This window comes from Daldinia caldariorum (genome assembly GCF_022478825.1).
Source record: "Daldinia caldariorum strain CBS 122874 unplaced genomic scaffold F4812scaffold_3, whole genome shotgun sequence".
Lineage (NCBI taxonomy): Eukaryota > Fungi > Ascomycota > Sordariomycetes > Xylariales > Hypoxylaceae > Daldinia > Daldinia caldariorum.
The window spans coordinates 2372612-2399874 of NW_025953039.1; the positions used below are offsets into that span (position 1 = coordinate 2372612).

Consider the following 27263-nt stretch of genomic DNA (forward strand, 5'->3'; position numbering starts at 1 on the left):
CTTGCACATCTTGATTCCGACTTGGCTAAACGGCGGTGATATTCTTAGGTCGATATAGAGTAGTAGGATGAGGTTGACTCGTACTCTGTCTTCTTGGAGTATTTGAATGAACAGACAAGAGGCGATAATTGTTTCAGGTTATCAAAGCATCGTGTTCACACGTCGAGAAAAAAGAGAATGTACCGACGCATGTGCCTCCTATAAAGAATATACTTTGCTTTGTACTGTCAAAATATCATAGAAGCCACCTGGTTTGGTCATAAGGTTGCCGAAACGTGAAGTCAATCTTATTATGGCCTCACTAACATGCAGTCATAAACTCTGAATCTACTCACCGTAATTATGCGTCTTCTTTTTCAAGTAGGTCCAGAGAGCTACGATGCAGAATGCAGGCATTTAAACCTTAGATGCCGGGTACTCTTTAGAGACAATATTATTTAGCTCTCTCAAAGGTATAGCTTACGATCGTCACTTCTATCATAGACTCTGCCATCTTTAGACTTACCTTAGGTTAGGTACCTGTATAGGTGGGATGCATCCCTTGAAAGAGCGATTCCCACGCTAGTTCTCAGCAGGTATTATTAACACCACATTAACAGGCTAAAAGGAGAGTATTATATAAAGGATGCGCATCCGGTACCTTGCACATATTGCAACCATCAAAGGAGGGCTCGAGCTATAAATCTTTTTACTTACCAAGTGTGGCTATAGCTCATGATAGCGTCAGCAGCGAATTCTAAAGACGTTTTGCTAATAGAGGTGAAAGACGATCATATCTCAAGTGAGTATGGACAAAGTAGGCGACATATTTGCCCCGCTGGTACTTCATTCAGCTCAATGTTCCTGGTCAAAAATAGCATTCCTAAGGACTTTCTTTGAATACCTAGGTACTATTATAGTACATCCCTTCATTGTCCGAGCCCACTCGTGCGCCTGGGGAAACAATATGTCTTTATATCGTGTCCCTTTTTCAAGGTACTTTCATATGAACTTTAGAAGAAGGAACACCTTTATACCTCACATTGTGAGCATATACAAGGAGGTATGGTCTGCTCTTATAGAAGGCCGCGGATATCACTTCGAGAGCAGAAGATGGGACAACATTTTTATACCATCATTTAAATATAACAACACTTAAAATGTGCCGCGCGACTCCAATAAACCTAACATGCGCCTGCCAGATGAGGCTCGACACCATCAGCTGCATCTACGATGAGGAGCGAGTCTGCAAACGTTGCGGGCTAGCTGGATATGAACTGTTACACCGGTATATCAACGGCGCGTATCAGTAAAGCATCAATAGACGCTCATAGAGCGATCCGAGGGATTCGAAGAAGAGAAAGGAATAATAGAAGGGAACTTGGTTTTTAGTTTGCCAATTTGCGGCAATCTGACTCGAACACGGGAAGGGCAAGAGGAAGATAAGACTGGTTGAACAATGCTTGGTAACTTATAAGGATCTCCTGAAAGGGGGAAGGATGTATATCTAAAATTATCTTCAACTTTACCCTAGTCAAGTACTCGAGCGTGCTCGAGTGGGATTTTCGGCAGATTCATATAGTCTACATATTTATGCTCTAATATTATTTAAAAATACATGATAAAGATAGGCACCTACTCAATGAGTACCTTATCTTGGTATCCTACAATAGGAGGCTTCCCAATAACAATGATCCCCAAAGAGCAACGCTTACGCTTAATTTGGTTCCCGCGCTACCCGGAGTAACATTGTCAGAGCTGCCCCCGTTAGAGTTTCCGCTTCCGCTTCCGCTTCCATTTCCATTACCATTGCTAGTGCTACCATTGGTGCTGCCTCCCGAGACCTGTTCATCCGGGAGGATGCTCACCAAGGCGCTTAGCACGTTCATCTGCTGCGCGGCTCCCGTCGTGCCGTCAAACTCCCTCTTGTTCCAGGCGAATCCACACATGCGGCCGTTCTCGCCTCCCGTGCACTCCGCAGCGGCCGCCTTGGCGCTCGACTTGAGGTTGGGATGGATCTTGCTGGCGGTGTGCGGCGCGACCTTCGCGGCCGACGCGAGCGCCCTGTGTAGGATCCCTTTGAAGAAGTGCATGTCTGAGTTGCATCTGTTATTCTTCTCGCATGCGATCTCGGTTGCCACGCCATCCGGGAAGAAGATTTTGAGAGTTCGGTCGACGAGACCGTCTACGCGCTCCTTCCAGGTGTCATTTCCAGTCTATATTGTCCGTCAGTACCTCACAAGGATAAAATAGTTCTAGGTAGTTAGGTAGGTATAGATCCTGGATGAAAGGTATTTAGGAAAGGGATGAAAAAAAATACTTACAAGATTATACATGTACGCGGAACCCTCCAACAGATACGCGGCATTCCACGAGAATTGCACCTTGTTGATGTCTTCGCATTCGTCCGTGTGCGCGCCGTCGTATATATTGAAATCCTTGGTGATAAAACCGAGACGCGAGAGAATATCATAAGTTGAAGCGGCCGCATCCGCATAGGTTTGGTTGCCAGTCAGATGCGCCAGTCGAGCTGCTAGATTGAGGAAAATGATGTTCGAAGAAGCTAAGACCATGTTAGTGCTTAGATTCTAGATCGTAGGTCATACTGCAGAAGAAGAAAAAAGCAGTCGGTTAATACAACGGGGTTTACGAACAGTCAACGTAGTTATAACCATTGTTCAGCGGGTATATCTGCCACCTCAGAGCGCCAGCGCAGCCACCTTCCGTAACTCGTCTATCCTCGCTGTTTAGTTCATCGAAGACATTCTTAGCCAGCGTCAGCCACTGCTGCGAGTCTTCGTCTAATAACTTTAGGCCAGTTTCGTTAGCAGCGACAGCGGACAGAGCCCATATGCCTTGGTCCGAATTGGCTATTGAGATTGACCAATTCGCAGGAATGAAGTCGGGGGTTGACCCAGTCTGCCATTGGATGCCACGCGAGATGGACTCGTCGTACTTAGACTCCCCGGAGTGGCCTTTGTAGCCCAGCAAAGTGTCCCATAGAACACCTCCTGTCCACCAGTTGACATCTCCGGTATCAACCCCAGGTAGTAAACCAGGAATGTTACCCGGCTTATCGCCATCGTAGAGTCCCATAAGGTCCTCCGCTACGAGAGCTGCTGCCGCTTTGATAGAGTCTAGTAACTCGTGTAAGCGATGACTAATCTATCCAGAACATATTTCCTTTTGCCAAAGGGTTTTTCTTTTACTAACCAGTGTTTTCAACGTCGACCGTCAAACCTGCCAGCGCGCCTTGAGCGGCTAGCAGGAGCCAGCCCAATGAATTAGACGCGATCCTCGCCATTACGACGTTACGAGATACGACGAAAGCGCAGATAGGGCTAAAAGGTAGGTAGTTATCAGCGAATGAATAAGTGACATTTATCTCTGAATTGATACTCTGGTAATGATGATCAAGGTAAGAGGGAGGTAGTTATACTTTTTATTGTACCTACCTACCTACCTAACCTAGGCATATATTAGTCAAAATCCGAAAATTCCCACTGTCGGCTTTTAACCGTGGACCGTGGCTACATGATGGTAGCCTAACCTTCAGCTCTAATATAACAGTAACCCTAGATGTACAACCCAAGAATCCTAATTGTACGAATCGTACAACCCATCCACTTCCGACATTAGTTGAGCCCCTGACATATATATATTAGGTGCATATATTATGCGTGATTCACATGGCGTAAGTAGCTTTACTTAAGGATTCGATCTAATTATACTGAGATAAAAGCGGCTTAGTATGTTGTAATCACGTACAAGGTGGATGGGTTGTACATCCAGGGTTACTGCTAATACAACCTATTAATAATATCTTTCGAAAAGGGGTATAAGAGCTTGGCGTAATAACTCCAAACTGCTTTGTCTAATTGGAATCAAGAGAATACGTTCTTTATGGGAGTCGATATATAACACGATATAGATACCTTAGGTACATATAACCTCATATGTTCTTCAGCAAAAGCTCTCGGGTTATTTTTATACTTACCAACAATCCAAAATTCAACCGTCTTTTTACAGGAGATCACTTCAACATTAACAACATGTCTTGGCTATCTTGGCACTACCTAGGCTCCAATGCCGTCTCCTCAGCCCTGTAAGAACTTTAAGCCCTATGCGCAAGCATGGTACGACATCAGAAAAAAACTCAATAGTATCAATAATTCTGCGCTGCCAGACCTACCGAGCCTTTATCTTTCTGATGACAACCTTCCCACCATCCAGCTCCCACCCGACACCGTCGTCCGCCGTGAGGCTTCCCCATTTTGAGTCTGCGCATGACTCCAAAAAGTCCAAGTCCACACTCAAATACGCTCTCCCAAAGCATTTGAGCAGATGCCTCCGAACGCCTTCATCGGCATATTCGAGCAGCTTTATCTTGTGCCCGTCAACCCTTCTCTTCAGGCGATTAAATTCTATATAGTTGTCGTGTGCTAGCGCGTCGAGAACCATATCGACCTTGGCATCTCTCAGCCGATATTTGTGCCGTAGCGCGAAGGCCTCGGCCAGATTATTTCTCCTGCAGGCCGTATCGAGAACGAGATAGCCAACTACTTCGCTCATCTCGACCGACGTCATGCTATGCAGCGGCTGGATTCGGCGCAGGAGGTGAAGGATAGCGGGGTGATATGACTCGGGATGCTTGACCAAAACAGAAAGTCGAATGCAAAAGAGATATACTTGAATAGCGAAGTCATCGACGCGCTTAGAAGCTACAATACCCTCCCGTAATTTTCGCAGCGCTGATAAGACGTCGGATAGACCTTTCGTATTGCTCGGTATGGTGGCTGGTGCCGTCGAAGGCCGACTCGGGACCGGAGAGGAGGAGTCGGTTGTGACATGCTTCGCAATGAAATCTTCGTGCTTATAAGTGGACGAGAGCTCTAGCGATGCAAAGCGGCGGAGAAGCTCGTCACGTTCGCCAGCGTCGGAGCAAAAAGTCATGTAGCGCTCGACGATTTTGGTATAGTAACGTTCCTGGGTTTTGAAATCGAGCAATCTGCCAGATTTTCCTTGTCAGAGTTTCTTTGGTTCTTTGGTCCTTTGTCCTATGACCTATGGCCCATGTCCTATAGGATACCATAGCTATAAGATAGATTGATCACCAACCTACTATCCCCTTTGGATGGTAATCCCATCGACTCGAGAGGATCCAAGTCCACCGGTTTAAGACGACTCCATGGTGCAGAAGGTGTTCTGCTTCCTCGGGCGCCCCCGCGTCCGCGCATTTTAGGTCATGTCAATCGACAGCCAGAGCAAAGCGACAGGACGAAAAAGACTTGGGAAGTTGGCAAGTTTGGAATTATTTCAGGGTTGACGTTTTTTTAGGAGGAAGTGGGAGATGGTAGGCGGGCGAGGGGCGAGGGGCGAGGGGCTCAATAGGTATGATGTACCTTCAGTACCTAAGGAGGTACCTAGAGCAAGGTACCTATTCCATACCTAACCCCTGATAACCTGATAAGAGTAACGTGCTTACATAAGCCATGCATTAAGTACCTATGTACCCAACCTACCCCTTATACGAAGTACGCTACGTCCTACCCCTTTATGCCCACAGAGCTCTCTTCCCATTAATACTGTAAAGTATTTTATAAAACTCATACATACAGATATATATATATGAATGTATTCAAGGCATTTACATAGGTGCCTACCTTAGGTGCATATCTGATACCATACCTTGTATAGATATATAGATGTATATACGGTATCAGAAGCTTTCCCAAAGTCGCTGTCCTTACGCTTGCTAACGGATTCCAAATGTCATCAGGTTTCATTTCCTAACGATATCCGTCTTAACCATCGTTGAGAGGACGACGTTTAGCGTGGCCGTTCCTCAACTTCTGCAGTACGAACATTAAAAGTTTTCGTAGGTTAGTACCTAAGATTAGGGTAGGTGTCCCATTCGTGATTATAAACTAAAGAACGACAAAGAGGGAGATTCAAAGACTTTGTTTTCCAGCATGTGGTTAGGTAGCACAATATTATGAATACATGTTAGTTGAAGTTCAATTTGTTCGGTTACAATGTCCTTTTGGTGCACTAGGAGCTCAACGTTGTCTTGATATTACATTACAGCTGTTACTATATAGGCAGATCTCCGATTAAGTGTACGAATTCTAATTCTTTAAAACCCAGGGATGGATACTTAGAACGTAATAGAACAGGATGTTATTCACTAGTGTTATCATACAGGCCTGTTGTTTACGGAAGGCAATCACATAATTAAATGCGCGTAAAACCCAATTGTTCGAGTCCGGATGCCTACTAGGTAGAGCACTTACATCTCTAGATCACTACTCGAGATCATTATCTAAATCCTACCCAATCCTAACGATAAAACCCTCTGAAAAGTCTTTTTCAAGTGGTTCGACTCATTCAAAACTAACCGCGTGTCTACCTTAAAGAAGCATTGAAACAATGTCAGCTGAACAGGACCCCGTCCTCCGTCTGCACACCAGCTTTCGGCGAGAGCTGGGTAGAACGAGGGCAGAAAGGGTACTGTATTTTTACAATCCAGAATTTGATCCCAGGAGAAACCGCACAAAACGCACAAGGGCCGATGAAGAGCCTACTGAAGATCCCACCAAAAGGCCGAAGACTGGAGAAAACGAAGACAACGAAGAATCTCAAGAAACTCAAGAAAGCGATGAATCAGGAAGGCCACAAAATCGAACAACAGTAGGTGTCGAATTTGAATTCCTTCTTGCCCAAGAAGGCCATTCATCGAAAGACGTAAATATAGATCCGCACCCAGAGGACAATAGATTCCTAGCAACTACGCTTGAAATTCCCCAAGAAGCGATGGGTGCGACCTACTACATGAGGAAACTTGCCATACGTAATGAGATCCTTCACCAGATTAGGCAGTGTAATCTGGCGGCAGCAAACACCGTCGATGACTGGGGTCTCGCGGGGGTTGGTTTCATAGCCACCCCAGAGTTCGGCTGGGGGGGTAGATATAACCAGCCCGAGGTGGTTACAGACGTAAAACTTGACATCTGGCACAACAGATTCTTTTGGGATATAAATGTCGGACCCGACGTTGCTAGCACAAACCGGCTAAACCGTGAGGCTGCCCGTGCGGAGATGCTAAATGAGTTCGACCAGTTCCATGCCGATAACGGCCTGGCCTTACATGAAACGACACATCAATATATCGATGCTATTTCAGACGAAAGATTGGAGTTTTCTTATGCCAGGGGCCATAAGAGACCTGCACAGTACAGGGCAGCCCGCACAGAGTTTAGGGAAAGTGCTAAAAGGGAAGTGTCCAGGGCCATGTTGGAATATGAGAGAGAGTTGGAAGCAAGCCAGCGCGATCCAAACTTCGTCGAAGTCCCCCAAGCTATGGCCAAGTATAGTGCTTGGACGTGCCATGGAGACGAAACCCAGCTGCTTAACCCCGTTCATCATCCAGAGCTCCATCAATATACTATAGACTCTTACAGAATCTCCCAGCTCGATCGCATCAACATCCCCCCATCCTATCTAAATCCGGCGAAAGATGGCTTCGTTCAGGACCCCAGGGAAGCTTATGAGTGGTTCGAGGGAGAACTGGTGTCACCTATTATGGACTTTAACCATCACGATACCATTCCTGCCATCCAAAGGGCTGTAAGTATTATCCGCAAGTCTAATGCACCTCCCATTCCCCCTCCCCCATTACCTTATAACTCGGGATGACTGACTCACAAATTTCATGTAGTGCGCCGCTCTCCGAGACAATTTTCGTATTCACAAACCGATGTCAACCATACATTCTGGTCTCCATATCCACTTCGGCATGGAGCAGGGATGGACACTGTTACATCTTAAGAAGGTAAGCCAAAACGTCCTAGTTTTATATCCATATGATGCTGACTTTAACGTATAGTTCACGACGCTCTGGCTTATTCTCGAGGAAAACCTCGAGAAACTCCATCGGCGCGATCGATCTGATGGATCCAATGCTTACGTCAGCCCTCATCGAACAATGAGCCCAATCGCTCAACAACTGCGCGGTGTTGCTAGCGAGTATGATTATTTAACGGACATCGAAACCACAGATCCGACGGCCTATGCGGCGAATATGCGGGAGATGGGGCAGCACATCCCATCTTCGACGTTGTATAATGACAACGTCGAAGAATCGGTCCGAAATGCTGTCACTGAAGTGTGGAAGTACGAAACCATCTCGAAATTAGCCAGCGGGATCACTCCAGGAGGTGCTGCCTTGGATATTGCTAATCTTCACACCTCTTATATGAGATACCGCATGGAGGGCGACACTCTCTCGGTCCCCAATAACGAAGTTCCAAGTACGATAGAGATAAGAATGATGCAGGGGACGTTGGACGCAGATCACATAGCGTAAGTTGGAAACCTAACATTACACCCCTATCCCCCCCGTTTTTTTAACCGGACTAACTGGCTATTTTCTAGGCACTGGATGAGGATATGCGAACGTCTCGTCATCTTTTCTCGAGACTCGACCGCCGTAGAATTCTTCAACGGAATAAGCGATCTAGCCGCCGGCAGCAGGGATCTGCAGGATATAATTGGTATTCCCGCAGCCACCATGGACTGGTTTAGGAGTAGAGTACCACAAGGGAGTGATGGACAAGATGGATATTTCCGATATCCTGACAATGATAAAATTGACGTAAGTAACACCTGAACCCCCCCCCCCCCCCCTTTTTTTTTTTTTTCTGCACCCCACGGCCCGTCTCGCTAGTTAACGCTCCCTGGCCACACCGGCTGAGAGCGATGGCTCCCAAGATACTGCCGAATTCCCCAAGACCTGTTGATTCAAATACTGATCGCTAACATGTTGTTATAGTGGTCGGATCCTTTCATGGTCCCCGGATACGGAGATACCCACGGGCACGCTTGATGAAGAAAATACTCAGGTAGGCTTTTGATATCCTGTGACCTCAGAAAGGGCCGGTTCTAAGACCCCCAGATAATAAGTGATAGGTCGGATAATAACTGACCTGGAACCGCCTAGGAGAGACCGTGTTCTTCCTCTCACCACTTTATCATCTCGGTTGTCGAGGTAATGTCAATAGATGTTTTACTCTTTAGCTTTTTCTTTTAGCGATTAGATGTTTTATGTGATAGCAGCCTTGCTTCTTATTGTGGTACCAATGCTCTGTCGTATTTATATTCTTAGCTAGGTACCTCCAGGTAGGTACCTAGCTAGGGGTATGAGGTTCCCAGTTCAAGGGTCACGGCAGATGGTGGTAAAGCATATAATGAAGGAAAGGCTGCTTCGAAAACAAGTTGTAAGTCGCTCTTCGATAGACTTTATGTCTCCTTTTAGAAACGACTATGCTGTTTACTAGTTGTAGGATTAGATAAACCAGGTAGGTAGACAATCAAACACGCAATAATAGATAAGATATCATCCCACCTGCATTAACTGTGAACATTGATGACATATAGGTAAAGCCCCCAGACGAGGCGTCGAGCCGACCGGACCTGCTTCCACTTCTCATACACATACATAAGCTGGGTATAATATTTTTTGTATTCACCTCAAACCTTCAACCACAAGCTTAGCACACCCTTCGCATACTCGACGATCTCGTCGCCACCGAGCTTGGACTCGCCGTAGAGGCGGTCGACGAAGGTAATAGGGACCTCGGCGACGGTGAAACCCATGGCCTTGGCGCGGACCATCATCTCCATCTGGAAGGTGTAGCCTTTGCTCTCGGTGCTCTCGATGACCTTCTGGAGGACGGCCTTCTTGTAGAGGCGGAAGCTGCCGGTGAGGTCGCTGACGCCGGGGCGGAGGACGGTGTCGGCGAACAGGTTGGCGCCGCGGCTGACGAACTTGCGCTTAAGGTCCCAGCCGTATACGCCGCCGTCGCCCGCGTACCGGGTCCCCGTCACGATGTCGAAGTTGCCGGCCCGCTGCCGCGCGATCATCTGCGGGATGAACTTGGGGTGGTGGCTGAAGTCGGCGTCCATGATGATCACGAAGTTGCCCGTCACGAACTGCATCCCGTGCACGTAGGCCGTTCCCAGCCCGAGCTTGCCCGATCGCGTCTTGAGCACTACGTGCGGCGAGTAGGCCTTGACCAGTTGTTGCGCTACGACTTGCGTTCCGTCGGGCGAGCCGTCGTCGACGATGATGAGTTCCCAGTCGAGGTTGCTATACCATACCGCCGTTAGTTCCCCATCATAACTAGGTACCTAGTGTAGGTACTCATCCACAATCGTTTCCGAGGAATATAGTAAAAACAAGAAGAGGTAGACGTACTTCTCGGTAAAGGTACGGTTGAGGAGCCAGGTAATAATGGGTAAGTTGCGGCGCTCGTTGTACGTCGGTAGGATAACCGAGTACTTGTCCTTGGTTTCGGTCGCTTTCGTCGGAGCCATTGTGTATAATTACGGCCTGTGATTATTCGGGATATAAGGGTTGAAAGATAAGTAAGAATTGCAATTGGTAACTATAGGAAGAAGAAACTAAACCTTAAAAAAAAAGAAGTTACAGATACAAGGCAAAGGAGCGGACTGAAGTTGGGCGTCGGGCGTTGGTAAAAGTCGAAATTCAACGCGTACCAGGTAGTTTCGATTAAAGTGACGAGGAACTTGGAATTGACAATTAACAAATTGAACAATTGGCAATTGAACACGGTGCGACGTTGCTGCTGCTTGTTCTAGGCCGCGTGGGGCCATGCTACAGTTGCCAGTACTACCTAACCTTACAAGTTACAGGCACCTTATGCGCTACATAGTAAGAGGCACCTATGTACTAGGTACGTCTACGGACTTGATGACTCAGCACAATTTAACCCCTTTTCGCTTCGTGTTGCCCCTTTTTATTTCTCAACATACGTACCTCCTACACGTACTAGGTACCCAACTACCTACATGTATCTCATAGACTCAGTTACAAATCTGATAAAGAGGGAAGACAAGAAGGACGAAAAAAAAAAAAAAAAAAAAAGAGGTGAATCTACAAAGTAATAAGGTATAACTATGACAATATATAGATTCAAGTTTGCACCGAAGCTATCTCATCCTGTCCTCATAGCACCAAAGGTGCGCTGATTATACGTTTCTCTAATAATTCAACATCCTCTATCCTTTCAACCATCATCTTCAGTCAATTGAAGCAATTAGCAAAGCAAGTTATCAACACTAAGACGGTATACCATAGACAGCGGGTATATCATATTAGGTACAACACCCAACATCCTTCGTATATCCTAGTTGAGACACATCTCCTCGACTCCTTAAACAAGATCTAGAAAACATCATCCCCATTAGATCCAGTATACGTACCTAGGTACCTAACTTCTTCATACGGGACTTGCGTCCTTCTTCTCCTTCGTGCTGGCCCGGGTATCAGTAGTATGGCTTCGCCCAACACTCCGCCAACTCTTCAAACTGCCAAAACTGATCGTGTGGTTGAACTTCCGCCCGTTTTCCTCGCTGCCCTGAGAGAAAGCGCCTCTCGCGACGGCGGCATCCTCGAGCAATCTAAACCGACGCTTGATCAACTTCCAGAGCTCCATGCCCGCGACGAAGATGATGGTCGCCGCGACAACTAGACTCCATTCCCAGCTGATCCCGACGTGCTTGAACACGTTGGTGTTTATCGTGGGGATGTACACGACGGGGAACACGCTGAGGGCGCCGAGGACCACGGCCCAGAACAGGAACTTGTTCTCGTAGACGTCCTTGAACAGCGGGAACTTGGACGTGTCGTCCGGCTTGAGCCGGAACATCGACCGGCGGATGTCCTTGAACTCCCAGGCGCTGATGAGGATGAGCCAGGTCAGCTCCGCGAAGACGGCGGCCCGCGCCCGGAACACGGGCTCGCAGATCCCGTCGCCGTACTCCCGGTTGCAGTTCACCCCCAGCCGCCCGTCGTTCACCCCGTAGATGACGATCACGAACGTCATCAGCGACAGCGTGCCCATCAGCAGCCCGTAAACCATCATGTCGGCCAGGATCTGGTTCGTGAACACGCCCCGCTTCCTGTCGTGCGGCGGCTTGCGCATCACTTCGCGGGAAGCGGGCTCGCGGCCGAGGCCGAAGGCGGGGAAGGATGAAGTCACCATGTTGATCCAGAGGATTTCGAGAGGCGAGATGGGGAACACCGAAAGGCCCGATTCGTCCTGAAACCCGAGACCGCAAATCAGGAGGATAACTTCTCCCACGTTCGAGGTAAGTAGGTGCAGAATGAATTTCTGGATGTTGTCGAACATTCGTCTGCCCTCACGGATGGCGGCAACGATGGAATTGAATTTGTCGTCTGTCAGCACGATTTTCGCCGCGGACTTGGCTACGTCGGACCCCGAGCCCATTGCAATACCGACGTCGGCTCGGGACAGCGAGGGGGCATCGTTAACGCCGTCGCCAGTCATGGCCATGTAAGCAGACCGGCGGCGGAGAGCCTCTATCATGCGGGTCTTGGTGTCCGGAGCACAACGTGCGAGAACAAGTGGCAACTCCGGCATGGCATCGATCTCCTCGTCCGAAAGCTTATCAAAGTCGCTCGCCTTCTGCACAATCGTACTAGCGACTTCATGGCTGAGGATACCGAGATTTCTAGGAATGATGCCCACTTCCTTAGCAATGGCTTCAGCCGTAGCAGGGTGGTCTCCGGTTAACATGTGTACCTGTGATATTATCGGTTACTAACTGTCTATTACAGGCCAAGATTGCGAATTAATGAATATTCAAAAAAAGACTTACTTTAATACCAGCAGAAGCACATTCAGCGATAGCCGGCGTCGTCTCTTTACGTGGCGGATCGTAAATCCCCGCCAGTCCTAAGAGCGTAAGGCCACTTTCTACCTTCTCTCGCAGAGATTCGTCCTCTTCGCTATTTTCAGGCTTAGTCTTTTCCGTATATTTGCCGTCCCAAGGTCGATAAGCAATGGCAAGGACACGTTGTCCCTGGCTAGCAAAGACGTCCATCTGTTTTAGTATCTTTTCCTTGTATTCTTCAGTCATTGGCTCTTGCGAGTCTCCAATTCCGACGGAAGTACAAAGATCAATGACTCGCTCGACGGCGCCCTTGGTAAATACCATGCTATGGTCAAGGTGTGGATTATTGTAAACGACAGACATGCGCTTGATGCTGCTGTCAAACGGAAATTCGGCGACTTGCTTCCAACCATCTGCTTCCAAGATCTTCTTGCCTTTCTGGAAGCGATACGCAAACACTTGTAGGGCAATCTCAGTTGGCTCACCAGTGACTTGCCATTCAATGCGGCCTTCGGCGGGCTCTGTTTCGTGCCTAACGGTAGCAAGGTTACAAAGCGCCGCAGCGAGGAGGAAAAGTTCTAGTTTGGGGTTCATGGTGGCCTCTTTTTCGTTTTCTTTCTTTTGCCGAGGAGGATTGAGTTTCTCGTCTGGGACGTCGAATTTGAGAACTGCCGCACTACGCTCCTCATCAAAATCTCGTTTCTCAGGCTCTTGAACCTCGTCATCAACTTCAGAGAACGTCACTCTACCCTCAGTTGGATTACTTGGATGCTTGGAGTCTTCAACCGTGTAAATTTCGTTAGAGGGGATCCATACTTTCCGTACTATCATCGCTCCTTGGGTTAAGGTGCCTGTCTTATCCGAGCAGATATTGGTAACGCCACCCAGAGCTTCTAAGGCTGACAAGTTCCGGACAACCACGTTAGCCTTACGCATGACAGTAACGGCAACGACCATAGTAATAGTTAAGACCCTGAAGTATAACGGTGTTAGCGCTAGGGGGGTAAGAATGGATATGTACGTATGTGTTGGGAACTTACGCGACAAGAGACTCAGGGATGATAGCAATACCAGTGCTTATAGCATAAATAACAACTTCTCTATCACCAGCAAATTTGTTGACGGCAAAGACGATAACAGCGAGCAACAGAGCACAGCCAAAAAGGATGTAGGCCAGTTTCGAGAGCTTGATCTGAAGCGGGGTTCCTTCAGTCAGCCCAAGAAACTTGCCAACAAAATCGTAGATGCGCCTGGCAAGACCAATGATCGGTTGTCGTTTTCCGTACTTTCTATAGTTCATAGAACGGCCAGCCTTGCGATGTTTCTTCGCGGTGGAAGCAGCAATCTTGCCAACCTCAGTCTCCATGCCTGTAAAGATAGTGATACCTCTGCCACGCCCTTTCCGAATAGTTGTTGTGCCATAGGCAATATTTATCCGATCGCCAATTCCGAGGTCTTCATCTTCCAAGGGTTCGACGATTTTTTCAACGGGGACTGACTCTCCGGTAAGAGACTGCTCGTCGGCAGCCAGGTTCATGGCTTCGAAAAGACGGAGGTCCGCAGGTACTGTGTCACCCATTTTCAGAATGACAATATCGCCAGGTACAACCTCGGCACTGTGAAAACATTAGTATTGACCATGGGACTGGTGGAGTGGCATCAATGAAGAAAGCACACTTACTTGGGAATAACTTGAGTTCTGCCATCACGAAGTACCATGGCGCTGGGAGCGGAGAGAGCTCTGAGAGCGTCCAACTTCTTTTCTGCACCATACTCCTGATAGAATCCAATTGAAACATTAAGTACGATAACAGCAAGAAGGACGCCCCCTTCAACCCAATCATGCATAGCAAAGCTTAATGCCATGGCAAGGAACAAAATCTATTATTCAATATTAGCTCCATTATGCGATTCCCTATTCCTCGTGTAAGTAGCTAAGGTACCTAAGGTAGCTTACCAATATCATAGCATTTACTAATTGCTTGAGGAAAATCTTGTAGCCTGGAATGGCTCCGCCGACATCTAGTTCATTAGGGGGATACTTCTCCTGTAACTCTTTGACCTTCGAAGAGGACAAGCCTCTTTCGAGGTCTGTTTCCAGAGCCCTGGCAACCTCTTCGGCCGTCAAGAGGAACGGATGGCGTTCAAATCGGCCAGCCATCGAGTCGAGATAGGGATTGACACGAATATTGTCGGCTTGTGTCTCGTCTCAGAGTTTTGTTCCTCATAGATGAATGTTACTATAGGAAGTACCTGGGTAGATACTTTTATGAATTCCAAGCTTTTTAGCCTTTCGCTTAAAACCTTCTTAGACAGGTTAAAACGAGTGATGTTATAAAAGAAGGAATCATCTGATCATATAAGTGTTTACGAAGCCCAGCCGGACTGGCCCGGGGTATGGATCAGCTTTATATCAGCTTTATAACCTCAAATGAGGGCAAGCAGTCCGCATGGCCGCGGGGAAACACGCCGAGGGGGACGGGGGGGAACAAAATTTTTGTCATTTCATCATCGGCGCCAAGTAAACCAAGAGCACTTATCACGACCATGATGCATTCTAGTACGCTCGAGAAGTTGACAAGCCACCAAGAGGAAAGGCTAGCGTGGATGTTGAACTGGGTAAGATTTCTAATTGGCTAATGGAAAGCTGAAAAAGTGGCATATACACGATCCCAAGAAATTATATCGTCAGAGATAGCAGTAAATCACTACATAGAGGGATGGATGAGGCTCCTAAGCAAGAGATAACAGCGGGGTTTAACACACCATAAGAAAAATCTATATAGATAATTGGTAGCATGATGCTTGGCCCCAAGGTAACCCAAGCCTTGGTTTCTTAGCGCTAAGACTTGGCTGTTGTTGTAACAGAACATACAGCTTTGTTCTGAGAAGCTCACAAGGCTGGGTGACGGCGGTGCGCGACTCGCGGTCGAAGTCTTGAAAGGTTGGAAAGGGAAAAAAGAGAATTTAGAAGTGGAGCCGACAGTTTGGATTTGGGGAAGAAGGTTTACAGCTGATTGGTTAAGCTTGGTAAGTCTTGTCCACGTGACGCAATGACTGATCATTTTTTTTAGTTGGGGATTCCTTCTTGGCGGTAGAATCTCGGCTAGTCGGCATACTAGTGTTTGTACCTAGGTACTTCTTTCCACTGCTTTGGCTCGGAATGTTTTTTTTGGGGGGGGGGGGGGAATTGTGCAATCATTATGTCGTACGCATAACGATCACCAAAACCGGCAAATAAGATTTTAACCCTTTAGCAATATGGATCATCGATCTCCCCATCTTTTTTTAAACCCGCCTATCATGCCATTTTCCACAAGAGCCTCACCTTACAATAAAATGTGTGAGGTCTGCTAATAGAGCTTTCCTTAGAATTTTCTATTTTTTTTTTTAAAAAAAAAAATAATCAAGTAAGGTCAAAGCACGAATCCATTTACTATTTTCCAACTCGGACTGTTTGCATACAATATTTGGGTGGCTTGTTGGATTTCATGCTGCTGTTATTAGCTGGTAGCTGGTACAAAAGCAAGATGTCCGATGCAAACGTCATCCCACAAGCTGACAAATGATATTCCCAATGGCCTTCCATCTTCTTATAACGTTTGAACATGGTTAGCATCGGTTTGTTGTTTCTCTATTTCGCTTTATTTCTTTCTTTTGTATATAGCTCTTTATCTCTACGATGATGTACTTACATACATGATAACCATCTTGTTTAATACACATAACTACACAAATATGTTAACTACCTCCTTAACAGTATGTTGTTACAGTACCTTATATCCCGTTTGGTAGTAAGTGTAGTTGTGGTCTGATGATTGACTTCTCTTGAGTAAATTCTGAGAATTGAGAAATTCGTAAATCTCCAATAGTCGAACCAAATCTGGTCCAAGTTCCCAGCTTTCATAATTCTTCTGCAGCTTCCCCTCATTGGTTCCCCCATTGGTAGTCTTATTGGAATTGGATAGTTCTATCGAGAGTCTCATTGGTCCATTGGTAGTCGGATGCAAGCGTTTCCCTAGCTCTTCTTGCTTCCATGCCACTCCCCTGCTCCCTCCTCCCCTCTCCCCCTTGCTCGATTTATCCTTATGCGCCAGAGGTATGTGTCTGTGTGTGTGTACTTCATAGTACTTATATAGGTACATGCCTACATACCATAGTGCCGGGGTATGTTTGTAACCCGGTCGCGGTAAGGATCTGAAAGCAAATGTGGAAAGCTTCCTGTCCTTAATAGTTTTCCCGGTCCGTCGATGCTTCTGATTCGCTCGTGCTACTAAAACTGTGAGATGGATCAAGAAGCTTGGTCGACCTCACCTCGATTTTCCTCCGTTTCTATTTCTTTTTTCTTCTTTTTATGTCAGCTTCTATCAACACTCTGAAAGCTCCATAACCCTCAACACAACACTTCCAACGAATCTCTACATAGTGACGCTTTACAGCTCGCATATTCCATCAGCTCTGGCCTCCTCATACAACTTATCGCATACTGTGTGTCTTCTTTAACCAGCTTTTCTGACGTCATCAATATGGCCGACAGCACGATCAACGGCATCGATAAAGGTATTGTTCTCATCAAATCCCTCATCTATGCATTATAGAAGCCTTTGCGATCCGTGTTTAGACCCAATTGGGTCGTTTTAACTTCCCGTGCGCAGCTATACGACTTTGCGCCTGGGTCGCAACATATCCAACACAGTGCACTAACTGTATAGAAATAGTCGCGACCAGCGAAGCGACAGTAGCCGTGTCGCAGCCCAGTATCCCACCAGTTGCAAAAGACCTTGTCACCGCTGGAGAAGAGTCTAAGGAGCCGTCAGCTGCGACAAATAACGAAACTCCTGGGGCTGCGCCTACGACTGTGCCAGACTCCGAAATCCCGGCGCAAATCAATGCTGTTACCACTGATTCAAAGGAGTTGACCGAGAAGATAGACGCTGCGAACGAGTTGGCTTCACAGCCGGAGAAGCCGGAGAAGCTTGCCGATGATGTATCTGCAGAACCCGCTTCTACAGAGACGGCGACAGCTGATGCATCATCAGCTCCCAATGGTGAAGCTAAAGAACCTCCTAAGCCCGTCAGTGTCGAGGAGGTCCGCGACCAAGACATGCCAGACGCAGCCCCAACTCAACCAGCCGAAATGACCGGAGCGCTACCCGTCAAAGAACCGGCAAATGACGATGCGCCGAAGGCTGATCCCGCGCCAACTACCGCCGAGCCTACCGAATCTGACAAATCTGAGGCTAATGCTGGAGAGAAGCGCAAGTCAAGCGTATCTGAAGCGTCCACTGGCGACGTCGCGCACAACGAGTCTCCGGAAGACGCGCCCGCCGAGAAGAAGCAAAAGACCAACGGAGCCGCTACTAACGGCGCGCCCAAGAAAGTCGGCCGGCCGAAGAAAGAATCTAAGAAAGATAAGAAGGCACCGCCTCCCGTCGGAAGGACGGCGAGAAAGACTAGAAGCCAAGGCACCGCGGACTAAACCCCATTCATGCTTAGAAAACAAGATTGATGAATGATTTCGGTTGGTTCCTAACCCCCTTCCTTAAGTTAGGTACCTACCTAGGTATACATCGATTCGATTATCTAAAAAGACTACTATGTATGGATGAACTGGGATTCTTGGAGGCGCTGGTGGGGAGTCGCCGTTCACTCAGGATTTTCGGGGCGTAATATGTTGTGCGTTCATACTGGTTTGTACATATTGGTACTTGAATGATAAAAAGCCATATCACGAGAGCACCGCCTAGGGATCGATTCGCCTTTATTATTTTTATTGTTTTTTTTTTTCTTTTTGGGTGTATACATGATACGGAAATCCGAAGTGGATAATGGGATCATGTATGGTGCGACACAAATACAACGTAGCGTTAGGTAGCAAAAAAGATAGGACATGTTAGTATCGTAGGGTCACCTATAGTAGGTATCCTGAGAATGACCAATAGAATCGTAAATTAAATCTCGTAGACAGCATAGATATGTGAATTATATGGCGACTACACGGTACGCTTGCTCTTTTATAGCTACCTATCTACTCAGCGACTTATTTTCGAATATACCAATACTCCAATACTCCAAGTCTGTGATGAATGACTACCTGTTAAGTGAACTTCGCTATTACTATTTAGATATTCTGTCGAACTTAGTTGTGAGCAGATAGCCGATTGACAACTATATTTTGACTTTAGGTATGTCTGCCGCTGCATTAGATTCATGCAATAAAGCTACCTACCTCTTACCTTAGGTACCTACATAGGGTCGATCATAGAATTAGTGAAATAGTACGTTGCCATCATCTATATGATTCACCGTCGCATGTCCTTTCCCTCCTACACTCTACTATATAAGGGAGTACTCATAGCCTAACAATGTTAAACGTACCTAGGTTGGGTAGTTATTCCTCTTCTAAACTATCCTACGTCAAAGCCATGATCACGACGGAGTCCCGATTAATAGATAGACACTAGACGAGACTATACTCGGGCGTATACCTGCTACTCAAAGCTGTTCCCCGTATACCTTCATGTTTTGGAGGATATCTGAATAGGATAGATAGGTACCTAACCTAAGGTATACCTCAGTGATTTACCAATCTTATGCGGACACCCATTATTTTCGCGCCAAGACCTAGCAAGTTCATAACACCTGTAGAAATTCCGGGAAACAATGGAAAGAAATAAAATTCTTGTTCTCGTATGATAAAAATGCTTAAATCTAATAATAGTATATTTGTTTAGCCTGTCTTGTACATTCTGTCTTGGAATATACTTGACAAAATTCCATCTCCACCAAAATGATCGACTTATACTTATTTCTTACAACTTTACTACTGCTTTCTAAGTGAACTAAAGCCAAGATTTAAGAATTATAATTATAGGCGTAGAAGTCTTATAAAATTGAATCGGTACTAACAGGCTTCGTGTCTTTACCACTTGTTTTGAAATTTTTAATGCCTTATGAAGTTGATATGTTTTGGTGAGGCTATAGTGGGGTGTCCGCATAATATTGGTAGGTTAGATTATTGTAATAGACGAGTTCACAACTTCGGGTTGAAGTGCGGACGCCTCTTTAGACATATCGAGAATACTTGAATTTGCGAAGAAAGAGTAAAGAGTATTGGTGATGTTCTGTGCTGTTCTATGCTCGATAGCGTCGATAAGATGGCCAATAACCCCCAGGAGAAAACTTCACTTCAGTCTCCTACGGAGTCTTGTTGATCAATTGTCTTAGTCTCGATGCAACGCATCTTTCCTTTCCAAACATTTTCAATAAGCTACCTGTTATTACCACGTATGCTCCCAATTGCATGTAAGAGAATACGTATAACATTAAGCTACCTATCCTATTCCTTCTCGTCGCATTTATGTGACATCATCCGGGCTGTGCGTGAGGGGCCTCCTATGATGAATCTCTAGCGTACACTTAGGTAGTCGAAACAAGAAACAACTCCATTCATAATCTGGTACGTACGCATTGATATCATCGATTAGGAGCCACCCTTTCCCACGAATGCGTAGTTCTTGGAAGTTGGTACTGATGCCTTTCGTCACGTGGGGTTCGCCCACATGGATGGACCTTGGACGGATATGCGGAAGAGATATGAGATTTTCCCGAGTATATTGACTTTGGGAATCTAAGATATTCAATTATGCATAGAGGGTCGAGCCGCTTGCCATTCCATGGTACGGGACTAACCTAATATCTTGATGCTTAACCTACAGTTGTACGCGGCATCGAATTGTTAGCCCGGCTTGCGAAACACGCCGTCTAGATGACCGAGGCTGTCGGCGCCGATCGGCCGCGAAATCGTATGGGGCTAAATGCTTCGTATGTGTAATGGAATCGGAGATTTCCCGCATCTTTTTATTGGCAAGTCGTTCAATAATTTAGGAGATGCTCTAGAAGCTAACAGAGTAGATTTTCGCATCGCTAGGATGAGCCTGGATGAGGTTCTAACATAGTGGATTATGAGCCCCAATTCCCGAGACCCTGGTTTGGGGGATCGGCGGCGACCCTTAGGTACCTACATAGTAACGTTTGTGTTGTATTATACTGGGCCTTGCTACCTTATGTAATTCTTTCTGTTTTTTATATGGCCATAGGTACTGGGCAGTTTATTTTTATACGCACGCGTCTGTACATAGTAAGCGCGTGATATCTGAGACACAAAATGACCTGCGCATAAGGCCATCTACTATGTATCAAGAGACAATGTTATGGCCAACAATGTCTTGCATAACTGGCGGTTGAGCTCGTATTCTAGAATTGCCCCACTCAGCTATCCCCGGGCCACACGGTCCCATTGGCTAGACCATAGCCTTTAACCCCTGGCATAGGCCCAGTCAAAAATAGAATGCATAGTGGGGACTGGATAGAGGTACTGCAGGTGCACACAAAGTTATGTGATTAGACCTTCTTGTTCGAGTAGTATGTATTTATCCGGTATTCATATTTCCATATTCAAATGTCATGCCAGAATTAGGTTTGATACTTTTGCGTCTGTTTGTAAGAGCCGAAAATTCTGACTATATAACCCCTGATTGAGTGATCATCTAGTAAAATATTATATTAGTGTATATGTCCGCTCGAAACTGCAAACTGCTACTTGACCAGATTTGTTTGATAAGTGAATACTATTTCTGTAGCTTCAATTACAATCGGATTAGTGCATGTATTGTATCATGTAACGAGCAGCTCGACGTGTTCCAAATCGGCAATGCGGCCTTTCGTCATTCCATCAAACATCCCCTTGGGTCTAGAATTGGTTTAGAAGTTAAAGTCATGGTTATTCCTGAAATTTCCAAAAATTTTCTTAAAACAAGGCATTTGTTTTTTTGGAGGGTTTTTTTTTTCTCTTCGCTATTCCCATACATAAAGTACCAGCACCTATACACGTAACTTATCAAGTACATAGGTACATATACTACTTGATACATTCACATAAATAACTTATTTGTCGTTATCCCCACGTCGTTTTCGGGTCTTGATAGGCGCCAGTCTTGGCTCTTCTCTATCCTATCATCCATTCTCTCTTTTGCCCCCCCTCCCCTTCTTACAAACAATATCATCTACTTATTTATGCCTTTACGATATACATACTAGACATACTATCTCTTTCTCCCTTTGCTCGTGTAACCTATAGGACCCTCCATTTATTCCTGCGGTCACGTCGCTCGTTTGTAACCGCTTTGTGCATTTCGACCTAAGCAAGAATCTCCCACTATAGCGAACGCCTTTAATCTGATCGCCTTTGTTAGAGAATAAGAACTTGTATTCTCTTGTCGAAGAAAAATACAAAACGCCGACAGCATCCTATCGTCGAGTCCAACGAAAAGACATAAGTTATTAAAAGGATATTAGACTACCTACCTGTTATCCGATGTTCTCTAAACGTTTGCGAATGAATCCTATACGAACTTAATCGTTTCTTCTTCTTTTCTTAGGACAATTGGCCACCAAGGATTTGCCTCTCCGGGCCTCAAATTGACTATCATTTGGAACTCACTTCCGCTCCCGGCCACGGACGGCTAATCAAGCCTCTGCGATAAGATGGATGTTTGGGCTCATGCGCGGCTCCTATTACCTAGGGATGGTCCAAATCCGGTTGTAGAGCTGCTAGAATTGCTGCAGAACCCTTTTAAACAGACGGTGGGTAGACTAACCTACATAACCTACAATACTCGATCGTGGAATTATTTAGCTAATCTTAACCTCCTTAATAGCTTACAGACGGTGCTATCTGGTCCGCCTTGGGCACATCGCTAGGATTTACAGCATTTATCGCTCTTGCTTTTTCCTTCGTTCGACCGTATAATTCCGTTGTCTATGCACCAAAACTCAAACATGCCGATGAAGAACATGCGCCGCCGCCGATTGGTAAAGGGTATCTTGCGTGGGTCGTGCCGTTATGGAAGACGAGTGAGAAAGATATGATTTCCCATGCCGGCATGGACGCCGCTATGTTTATACGATTCACATCTATGTGTCGCAATATCTTTCTTGTGCTTGGTATTCTTGGGTGCGGCATTCTTCTCCCTGTCTACTACACCCTCAACAGCGACAAGACAGGCAATCAAAAATGGTTCATGAGACTGACACCTTCAAATGTTAACGACCGACCTATCTGGGCGACTGTGCTAACAGCATATGTGTTCAACTTCGTCATCATCGGGTTTCTGTGGTGGAACTATAGGGAAGTTCTGAAGCTCAGACGGGTATATTTTGAAACCAAGGAGTATCAGCAGAGTTTATCTGCCCGGACACTCATGGTTAGTTTTTTTCTCGCCATCTACAGTTTGCATTGTAACTTACCCGAAGTATCTAGTTGAACGATATTCCCCGAAAATATGCGAATGACGAAGGCATTGCGAGAATCATTGATGACGTTGTCCCGCACGCTTCATTTGCCAAAACAGCCGCTGCCCGTAACGTTAGGGACCTCCCCAATTTGATTCAGCAACACGATCATACCGTTCGAAAGCTTGAGAAGGTTTTGGCCAAATATCTCAAAGATCCTCAAAACCTACCTGCGGCTCGACCAACGTGCTATCCTTCTAAGAAGGACCCGTCATACAGCACTTATCCGAAGGGACAGAAAGTTGATGCTATCGAATACCTCACCCAGCGAATAAAGGAACTCGAGTTGGAAGTGAAGGAGGCCCGGGCTAACATTGATAAGCGCAGTAGCTTATCTTATGGTTTTGCCAGTTATGATGATATCTCCGAAGCCCATAGTATCGCATATGCTCTGCGCAAGAAGAAGCCTCAGGGTGCTACCATTGTCTTAGCTCCAAAACCGAACGACATCATATGGGATAACATGCCCCTAACCCCGGCGACGCGAAGCTGGAGAAGGCTGATTATCAACCTCTGGATTACTTTACTAACAATTGTCTGGGTTGCGCCCAGTGCCATGATTGCTATTTTCTTGGTCAATCTGAGTAATTTGGGGTTGGTTTGGCCTGCTTTTCAGGCTCAGCTGTCTGGTAATACCGGTTTCTGGTCCATTGTGCAAGGTGTCGCGTCTCCAGCTATCTTGTCTCTGGTTTATCTGGTGCTTCCTATTATCTTCCGTCGACTTTCAATCAGAGCTGGCGATCGCACAAAAACTGGACGCGAGCGACATGTCGTTGGAAAGCTTTACGCTTTCTTCGTCTTCAACAACCTGATCGTCTTTTGCTTCTTCAGTACCATCTGGAATCTGGTTTCGTCAGTTGCTAAAAACCCGCAGAAGGCATGGGATACCTTATCAAGCTTCGGCGTGACTCTGTTCATCTCTCTGTGTGATATCTCCTCGTTCTGGGTTACCTGGTTGCTGCAGAGGAACTTGGGCGCTGCTGTTGATCTTGCTCAACTGTGGACCTTTATCTACAGCTTCTTCATGCGCAAGTTTTCTAGTCCCACGCCGAGGGAGATGATCGAACTCACAGCGCCTCCGTCCTTCGACTACGCCAGTTACTACAATTACTTCTTATTCTATTCTACTGTGGCCTTATGTTTCAGCTGTCTCCAACCTCTTGTTCTTCCAGCTGCAGCATTGTACTTTTCCATCGACGTATGGTTGAAGAAGTACTTATTGCTTTACATATATGTTACGAAGACTGAGTCAGGTGGAATGTTCTGGAGAGTCTTATTCAATCGATTCGTCTTTGGCACCATCCTCTCCAATCTGGTGGTGTTCCTAACGGCTTGGGTGCACGGTGACGGAACCCACACAATGGCTTTCGCATCCATTCCTTTACCCTTTATCATGATTATCTTTAAGATCTACTGTTCAAAAACATTCGATGATAAGATTCATTTCTACTCAACTCGCAACATCCAAAAGCACCCCGAGGGCGCTATGCAGAAGGATCCGTTGCGTTCCGTTGGGCTTGCACACCGATTTGGTCATCCTGCTCTTTACAAGCCTCTCATTACACCTATGGTGCATGCAAAAGCTCAGAATATTCTAGCTTCCATTTATAAAGGGCGTCTGACGGATGGCCGCGAAGCTTATTCCGGAGATACGATGTCTACATCTGGTTATTCTGATGCGTATATCATGAACCCCATGAATGCCGGCAGACCTGGGAAAATGGCAAGCTTGCCAGGATTTGAGATAGTACCAGAGTCGAGGCTTGACTTCGAGTATTATAAGACTCGTGCTGAATTTGCGTCTGAACATGGTGGCGGTGATATTTTCGGCCGTTCCAACGATGTTGCCCGTCCGAGTACGCCCAGTAGCATGTGGAATGGAAGCGAGCCACCATCAAGATCAGGAAGTCCGACGATCCCGAGTATTCCCAAACTGGACAGCCCGGGAATGATCAATAGAACCCATTCACCTGGTTCAGACGTAGGCATGACTTACCCAAGCGGATACAACCAACCTTTGAGCAGTCCCTACGCTCCCGAAACTGGTATTGGCCGATCACGTAGCCCGTTGTATGCACATGCAAATGACAGCGGATCCAGCTTAGTGGCAAATGCAGCGGCAATGCCAGTAGCTACCTCTCCTGGATATAGAGGACGAAGCCAAGAGCGATCTCTAAGGGCACCAGGGGGCGCAGGAATGCTAGGAGGCGGCCCGCGAGGTTACGGCAATCTACCACAAGAGGACATTGGACCGCCAGAACAGGACCCTACGCAATATAATTACTTCCGAGAAGCGAGGACTTCACGCAGGTATTAAGAGCAACTCACTACCAATGAGGACGAATGTACATATAGCTCGGCGCAAGAAAAATGCAGGTTTGGCTATAGGGGCTTTCGGCGGCACGGATGCGGCGTTTCTGGCTGAAGACAGTTAGACTTGGTGACGACGATCCACGACGACGTTTTTGATGTCGAGTTATACGCTATAATAGAAAGGGATGCATGATGACGACTTGATCTTTTTTGGATAGATGGGACTCGGGTCTTGCTTATAGCCGCCGACTTGTCTTAGAATTTGCAAGAAAGAAGAGTAGCCGACACGCCTAGAGGGCCGTCTTAAATATTATTAATGTTTTACGATTGCTAAGTTGAATATCTCCTAGATCCTTGTAGATTTGTTTGTCGATGTAAGGGCGAAGTAAACTTTATTGAGAACCTTAGGTCTAACTACCTAAAAACATCCCTCAGATCTGAAGTGGCCTCTGCAGTCTTCCGGTCTTGTGAGTATTCCATTGGTCACCTACATTAGGTACGCATCTAAAGCGGTCTTGTTTCAAGTATCATATTGCGATCTCCAATCATTGCACGACGTACTGCAGGCTTAGTTGTCGATGCTGCCTGCTGAGAACCCCGCATACATACAGCAAAGCCTGAGCCTTATATACAAACGAGCTCACCATCTCGATCTTCAATGTTAGAATCCCTTAAACATATTACTTAGTTACGAATAAGAAATGGCGAACGTCCCATATGAAATGTAAGGCTGCCCTAAATCAAGGGATTCTGTTACTATAGAACCTAATTCAGGCTCTCTGCTAGTATCGCGGCTTCAAAGCCTTTCCGATTTCTCGTCGGACCGGACAAGAAGGAGTTCTTCATGCATGCCAAGCTAGTCGCGCGGATGTCCAAGCCCCTCTACGCTCTGGTCAACGGCGAATGGAAAGAGGCAAAAGAGAGCTTCACAGAATGGCCCGAAGTCGACGAAGGGACCTTCGCCCGGTTTTGCGAATTTGCGTATACGGGAGATTATACAGTCCCGGAGCCATTCAAAGATGCGCTTGCAGAGCTGAAAAATAAGAATAGTGTGTCATTGATACCTTTTGAACGCAAGAAACGCCGCGGGCACCTAAGCTAACGAAGGAGGAAGAAATCCGTGAGGACGACAATTTCGATTTGTGGGGGGGGAGCTTTACGAACAATGGGTTCGGTACTCACGGCGGTCTGTCCAAGAAGAAAAAGAAGTCCAGCTCAATATTCGATCAGTCAGTTGTAAGATCAGGGTCTTCCGGCGACAGGGACAGGATGTGGGAGCAGTTCCGGCAAGACGTGAGCGACGAGCCGGACCACCGGGCGAAGGAGAGCGCGAACACGGACCCGTCGCTCAACTACTCGGAGGTGCTGCTAGCGCATGCGCGGCTATACGCCCTCGCAGACTGCTACGACGTCTCGGCGCTCGCGGAGCTCAGCGTGCGCAAGCTGCACCGGACCCTCAAGGTGTTCGAGCTGCACAAGGGGGTCCGGGCGACCGACGTCGCGCAGCTCATCGACTACGCGTACAAGAACACGATGAACAAGGGCGCCGGAGAGGATAAGCTGAGAGGCGTGCTCGCGACGTACACCGCGTGCAATATCGAGGAGATGTGGCCCAATTTGTATTTCCAGGACGTGCTGGAGTCGCCCGAGGTTTCGAAGGCTATTATCGCACAGCTGCTTCGGAGGTTGAATTAGTCGCGCTTGCGATAGACGATCCAGTAGTATCTGTTTCTTTTGATTTGCAGACGTTAAAATTACGGACGGGGAGGCTTGATATATGTATGTAGTCCCCATGATAAACTCATTCATGATACTGCGCTCCGCTATGGTAGAACGAGAGCCCGCTATATATAGCGGTCATGATTATATTATTTGGTGATTATAGATCTAATCTAATATCC

The 27263-nt window shown here is 46.6% G+C and overlaps 8 protein-coding genes across 8 annotated transcripts; 4 read left to right on the forward strand and 4 right to left on the reverse strand.

The window, feature by feature from the left end:
- Positions 1-1580: 1580 nt before the first annotated feature.
- F4812DRAFT_419446 (glycoside hydrolase family 76 protein) lies at positions 1581-3472 on the reverse strand. The gene is made up of 5 exons (XM_047933341.1): positions 3419-3472; positions 3193-3320; positions 2634-3116; positions 2304-2542; positions 1581-2195 (listed from the first exon to the last, which is right to left on the reverse strand). Exons 2-5 carry the CDS (start codon positions 3281-3283, stop codon positions 1644-1646), a joined length of 1365 nt encoding a protein of 454 aa, XP_047793228.1. The 5' UTR covers positions 3284-3320; positions 3419-3472; the 3' UTR covers positions 1581-1643.
- Positions 3473-3758: 286 nt separating this feature from the next.
- F4812DRAFT_419449 (uncharacterized protein) lies at positions 3759-5724 on the reverse strand. Its single transcript, XM_047933342.1, has 3 exons — positions 5482-5724; positions 5098-5412; positions 3759-4987 (listed from the first exon to the last, which is right to left on the reverse strand). The coding sequence occupies exons 2-3, from the start codon at positions 5214-5216 to the stop codon at positions 4168-4170; spliced, it is 939 nt and encodes a 312-aa protein (XP_047793229.1). The 5' UTR covers positions 5217-5412; positions 5482-5724; the 3' UTR covers positions 3759-4167.
- A 684-nt stretch (positions 5725-6408) lies between these two features.
- On the forward strand, positions 6409-8863 carry F4812DRAFT_456925 (uncharacterized protein; the record flags this gene model as incomplete). The annotated part of the gene is made up of 5 exons (XM_047937075.1): positions 6409-7605; positions 7697-7810; positions 7865-8340; positions 8413-8632; positions 8810-8863. The coding sequence occupies 5 exons, from the start codon at positions 6409-6411 to the stop codon at positions 8861-8863; spliced, it is 2061 nt and encodes a 686-aa protein (XP_047793230.1).
- A 592-nt stretch (positions 8864-9455) lies between these two features.
- F4812DRAFT_282703 (family 2 glycosyltransferase) lies at positions 9456-10502 on the reverse strand. The gene is made up of 2 exons (XM_047931048.1): positions 10235-10502; positions 9456-10126 (listed from the first exon to the last, which is right to left on the reverse strand). Exons 1-2 carry the CDS (start codon positions 10351-10353, stop codon positions 9508-9510), a joined length of 738 nt encoding a protein of 245 aa, XP_047793231.1. The 5' UTR covers positions 10354-10502; the 3' UTR covers positions 9456-9507.
- A 777-nt stretch (positions 10503-11279) lies between these two features.
- On the reverse strand, positions 11280-14857 carry F4812DRAFT_456927 (potassium/sodium eff; the record flags this gene model as incomplete). The annotated part of the gene is made up of 5 exons (XM_047937076.1): positions 11280-12605; positions 12682-13669; positions 13737-14312; positions 14378-14577; positions 14654-14857. The coding sequence occupies 5 exons, from the start codon at positions 14855-14857 to the stop codon at positions 11280-11282; spliced, it is 3294 nt and encodes a 1097-aa protein (XP_047793232.1).
- Positions 14858-16770: 1913 nt separating this feature from the next.
- Positions 16771-18592, forward strand: F4812DRAFT_419459 (uncharacterized protein). Its single transcript, XM_047933343.1, has 2 exons — positions 16771-17256; positions 17415-18592. The coding sequence occupies exons 1-2, from the start codon at positions 17223-17225 to the stop codon at positions 18173-18175; spliced, it is 795 nt and encodes a 264-aa protein (XP_047793233.1). The 5' UTR covers positions 16771-17222; the 3' UTR covers positions 18176-18592.
- A 3325-nt stretch (positions 18593-21917) lies between these two features.
- On the forward strand, positions 21918-25775 carry F4812DRAFT_282820 (DUF221-domain-containing protein). Its single transcript, XM_047931050.1, has 3 exons — positions 21918-22341; positions 22416-22961; positions 23018-25775. Exons 1-3 carry the CDS (start codon positions 22243-22245, stop codon positions 25364-25366), a joined length of 2994 nt encoding a protein of 997 aa, XP_047793234.1. The 5' UTR covers positions 21918-22242; the 3' UTR covers positions 25367-25775.
- A 16-nt stretch (positions 25776-25791) lies between these two features.
- Positions 25792-27217, forward strand: F4812DRAFT_419466 (uncharacterized protein). The gene is made up of 3 exons (XM_047933344.1): positions 25792-26086; positions 26149-26411; positions 26477-27217. Exons 1-3 carry the CDS (start codon positions 26064-26066, stop codon positions 27055-27057), a joined length of 867 nt encoding a protein of 288 aa, XP_047793235.1. The 5' UTR covers positions 25792-26063; the 3' UTR covers positions 27058-27217.
- The last annotated feature ends 46 nt before the right edge of the window (positions 27218-27263 follow it).

Excerpts from the sequence above, each read along its gene's own strand:
- F4812DRAFT_419446 (XM_047933341.1), bottom strand. The coding sequence starts at position 3,283 with ATGGCGAGGATCGCGTCTAATTCATTGGGCTGGCTCCTGCTAGCCGCT. Across the intron at positions 3,117-3,192 it reads GGTCGACGTTGAAAACACTG|ACTCTATCAAAGCGGCAGCA; the intron begins GTTAGTAAAAGA and ends ACGAGTTACTAG. Across the intron at positions 2,543-2,633 it reads TGGTTATAACTACGTTGACT|CTTCTTCGAACATCATTTTC; the intron begins GTTCGTAAACCC and ends ACATGGTCTTAG.
- F4812DRAFT_419449 (XM_047933342.1), bottom strand. The coding sequence starts at position 5,216 with ATGCGCGGACGCGGGGGCGCCCGAGGAAGCAGAACACCTTCTGCACCA. Across the intron at positions 4,988-5,097 it reads CCATCCAAAGGGGATAGTAG|ATTGCTCGATTTCAAAACCC; the intron begins GTTGGTGATCAA and ends AAAATCTGGCAG.
- F4812DRAFT_282820 (XM_047931050.1), top strand. The coding sequence starts at position 22,243 with ATGGATGTTTGGGCTCATGCGCGGCTCCTATTACCTAGGGATGGTCCA. Across the intron at positions 22,342-22,415 it reads AGAACCCTTTTAAACAGACG|CTTACAGACGGTGCTATCTG; the intron begins GTGGGTAGACTA and ends CCTCCTTAATAG. Across the intron at positions 22,962-23,017 it reads TATCTGCCCGGACACTCATG|TTGAACGATATTCCCCGAAA; the intron begins GTTAGTTTTTTT and ends CGAAGTATCTAG.
- F4812DRAFT_282703 (XM_047931048.1), bottom strand. The coding sequence starts at position 10,353 with ATGGCTCCGACGAAAGCGACCGAAACCAAGGACAAGTACTCGGTTATC. Across the intron at positions 10,127-10,234 it reads AACCGTACCTTTACCGAGAA|CAACCTCGACTGGGAACTCA; the intron begins GTACGTCTACCT and ends GGTATGGTATAG.
- F4812DRAFT_419466 (XM_047933344.1), top strand. The coding sequence starts at position 26,064 with ATGGCGAACGTCCCATATGAAAT. Across the intron at positions 26,087-26,148 it reads GCGAACGTCCCATATGAAAT|TATCGCGGCTTCAAAGCCTT; the intron begins GTAAGGCTGCCC and ends GCTCTCTGCTAG. Across the intron at positions 26,412-26,476 it reads AGAGCTGAAAAATAAGAATA|AAATCCGTGAGGACGACAAT; the intron begins GTGTGTCATTGA and ends CGAAGGAGGAAG.
- F4812DRAFT_419459 (XM_047933343.1), top strand. The coding sequence starts at position 17,223 with ATGGCCGACAGCACGATCAACGGCATCGATAAAG. Across the intron at positions 17,257-17,414 it reads GATCAACGGCATCGATAAAG|TCGCGACCAGCGAAGCGACA; the intron begins GTATTGTTCTCA and ends GTATAGAAATAG.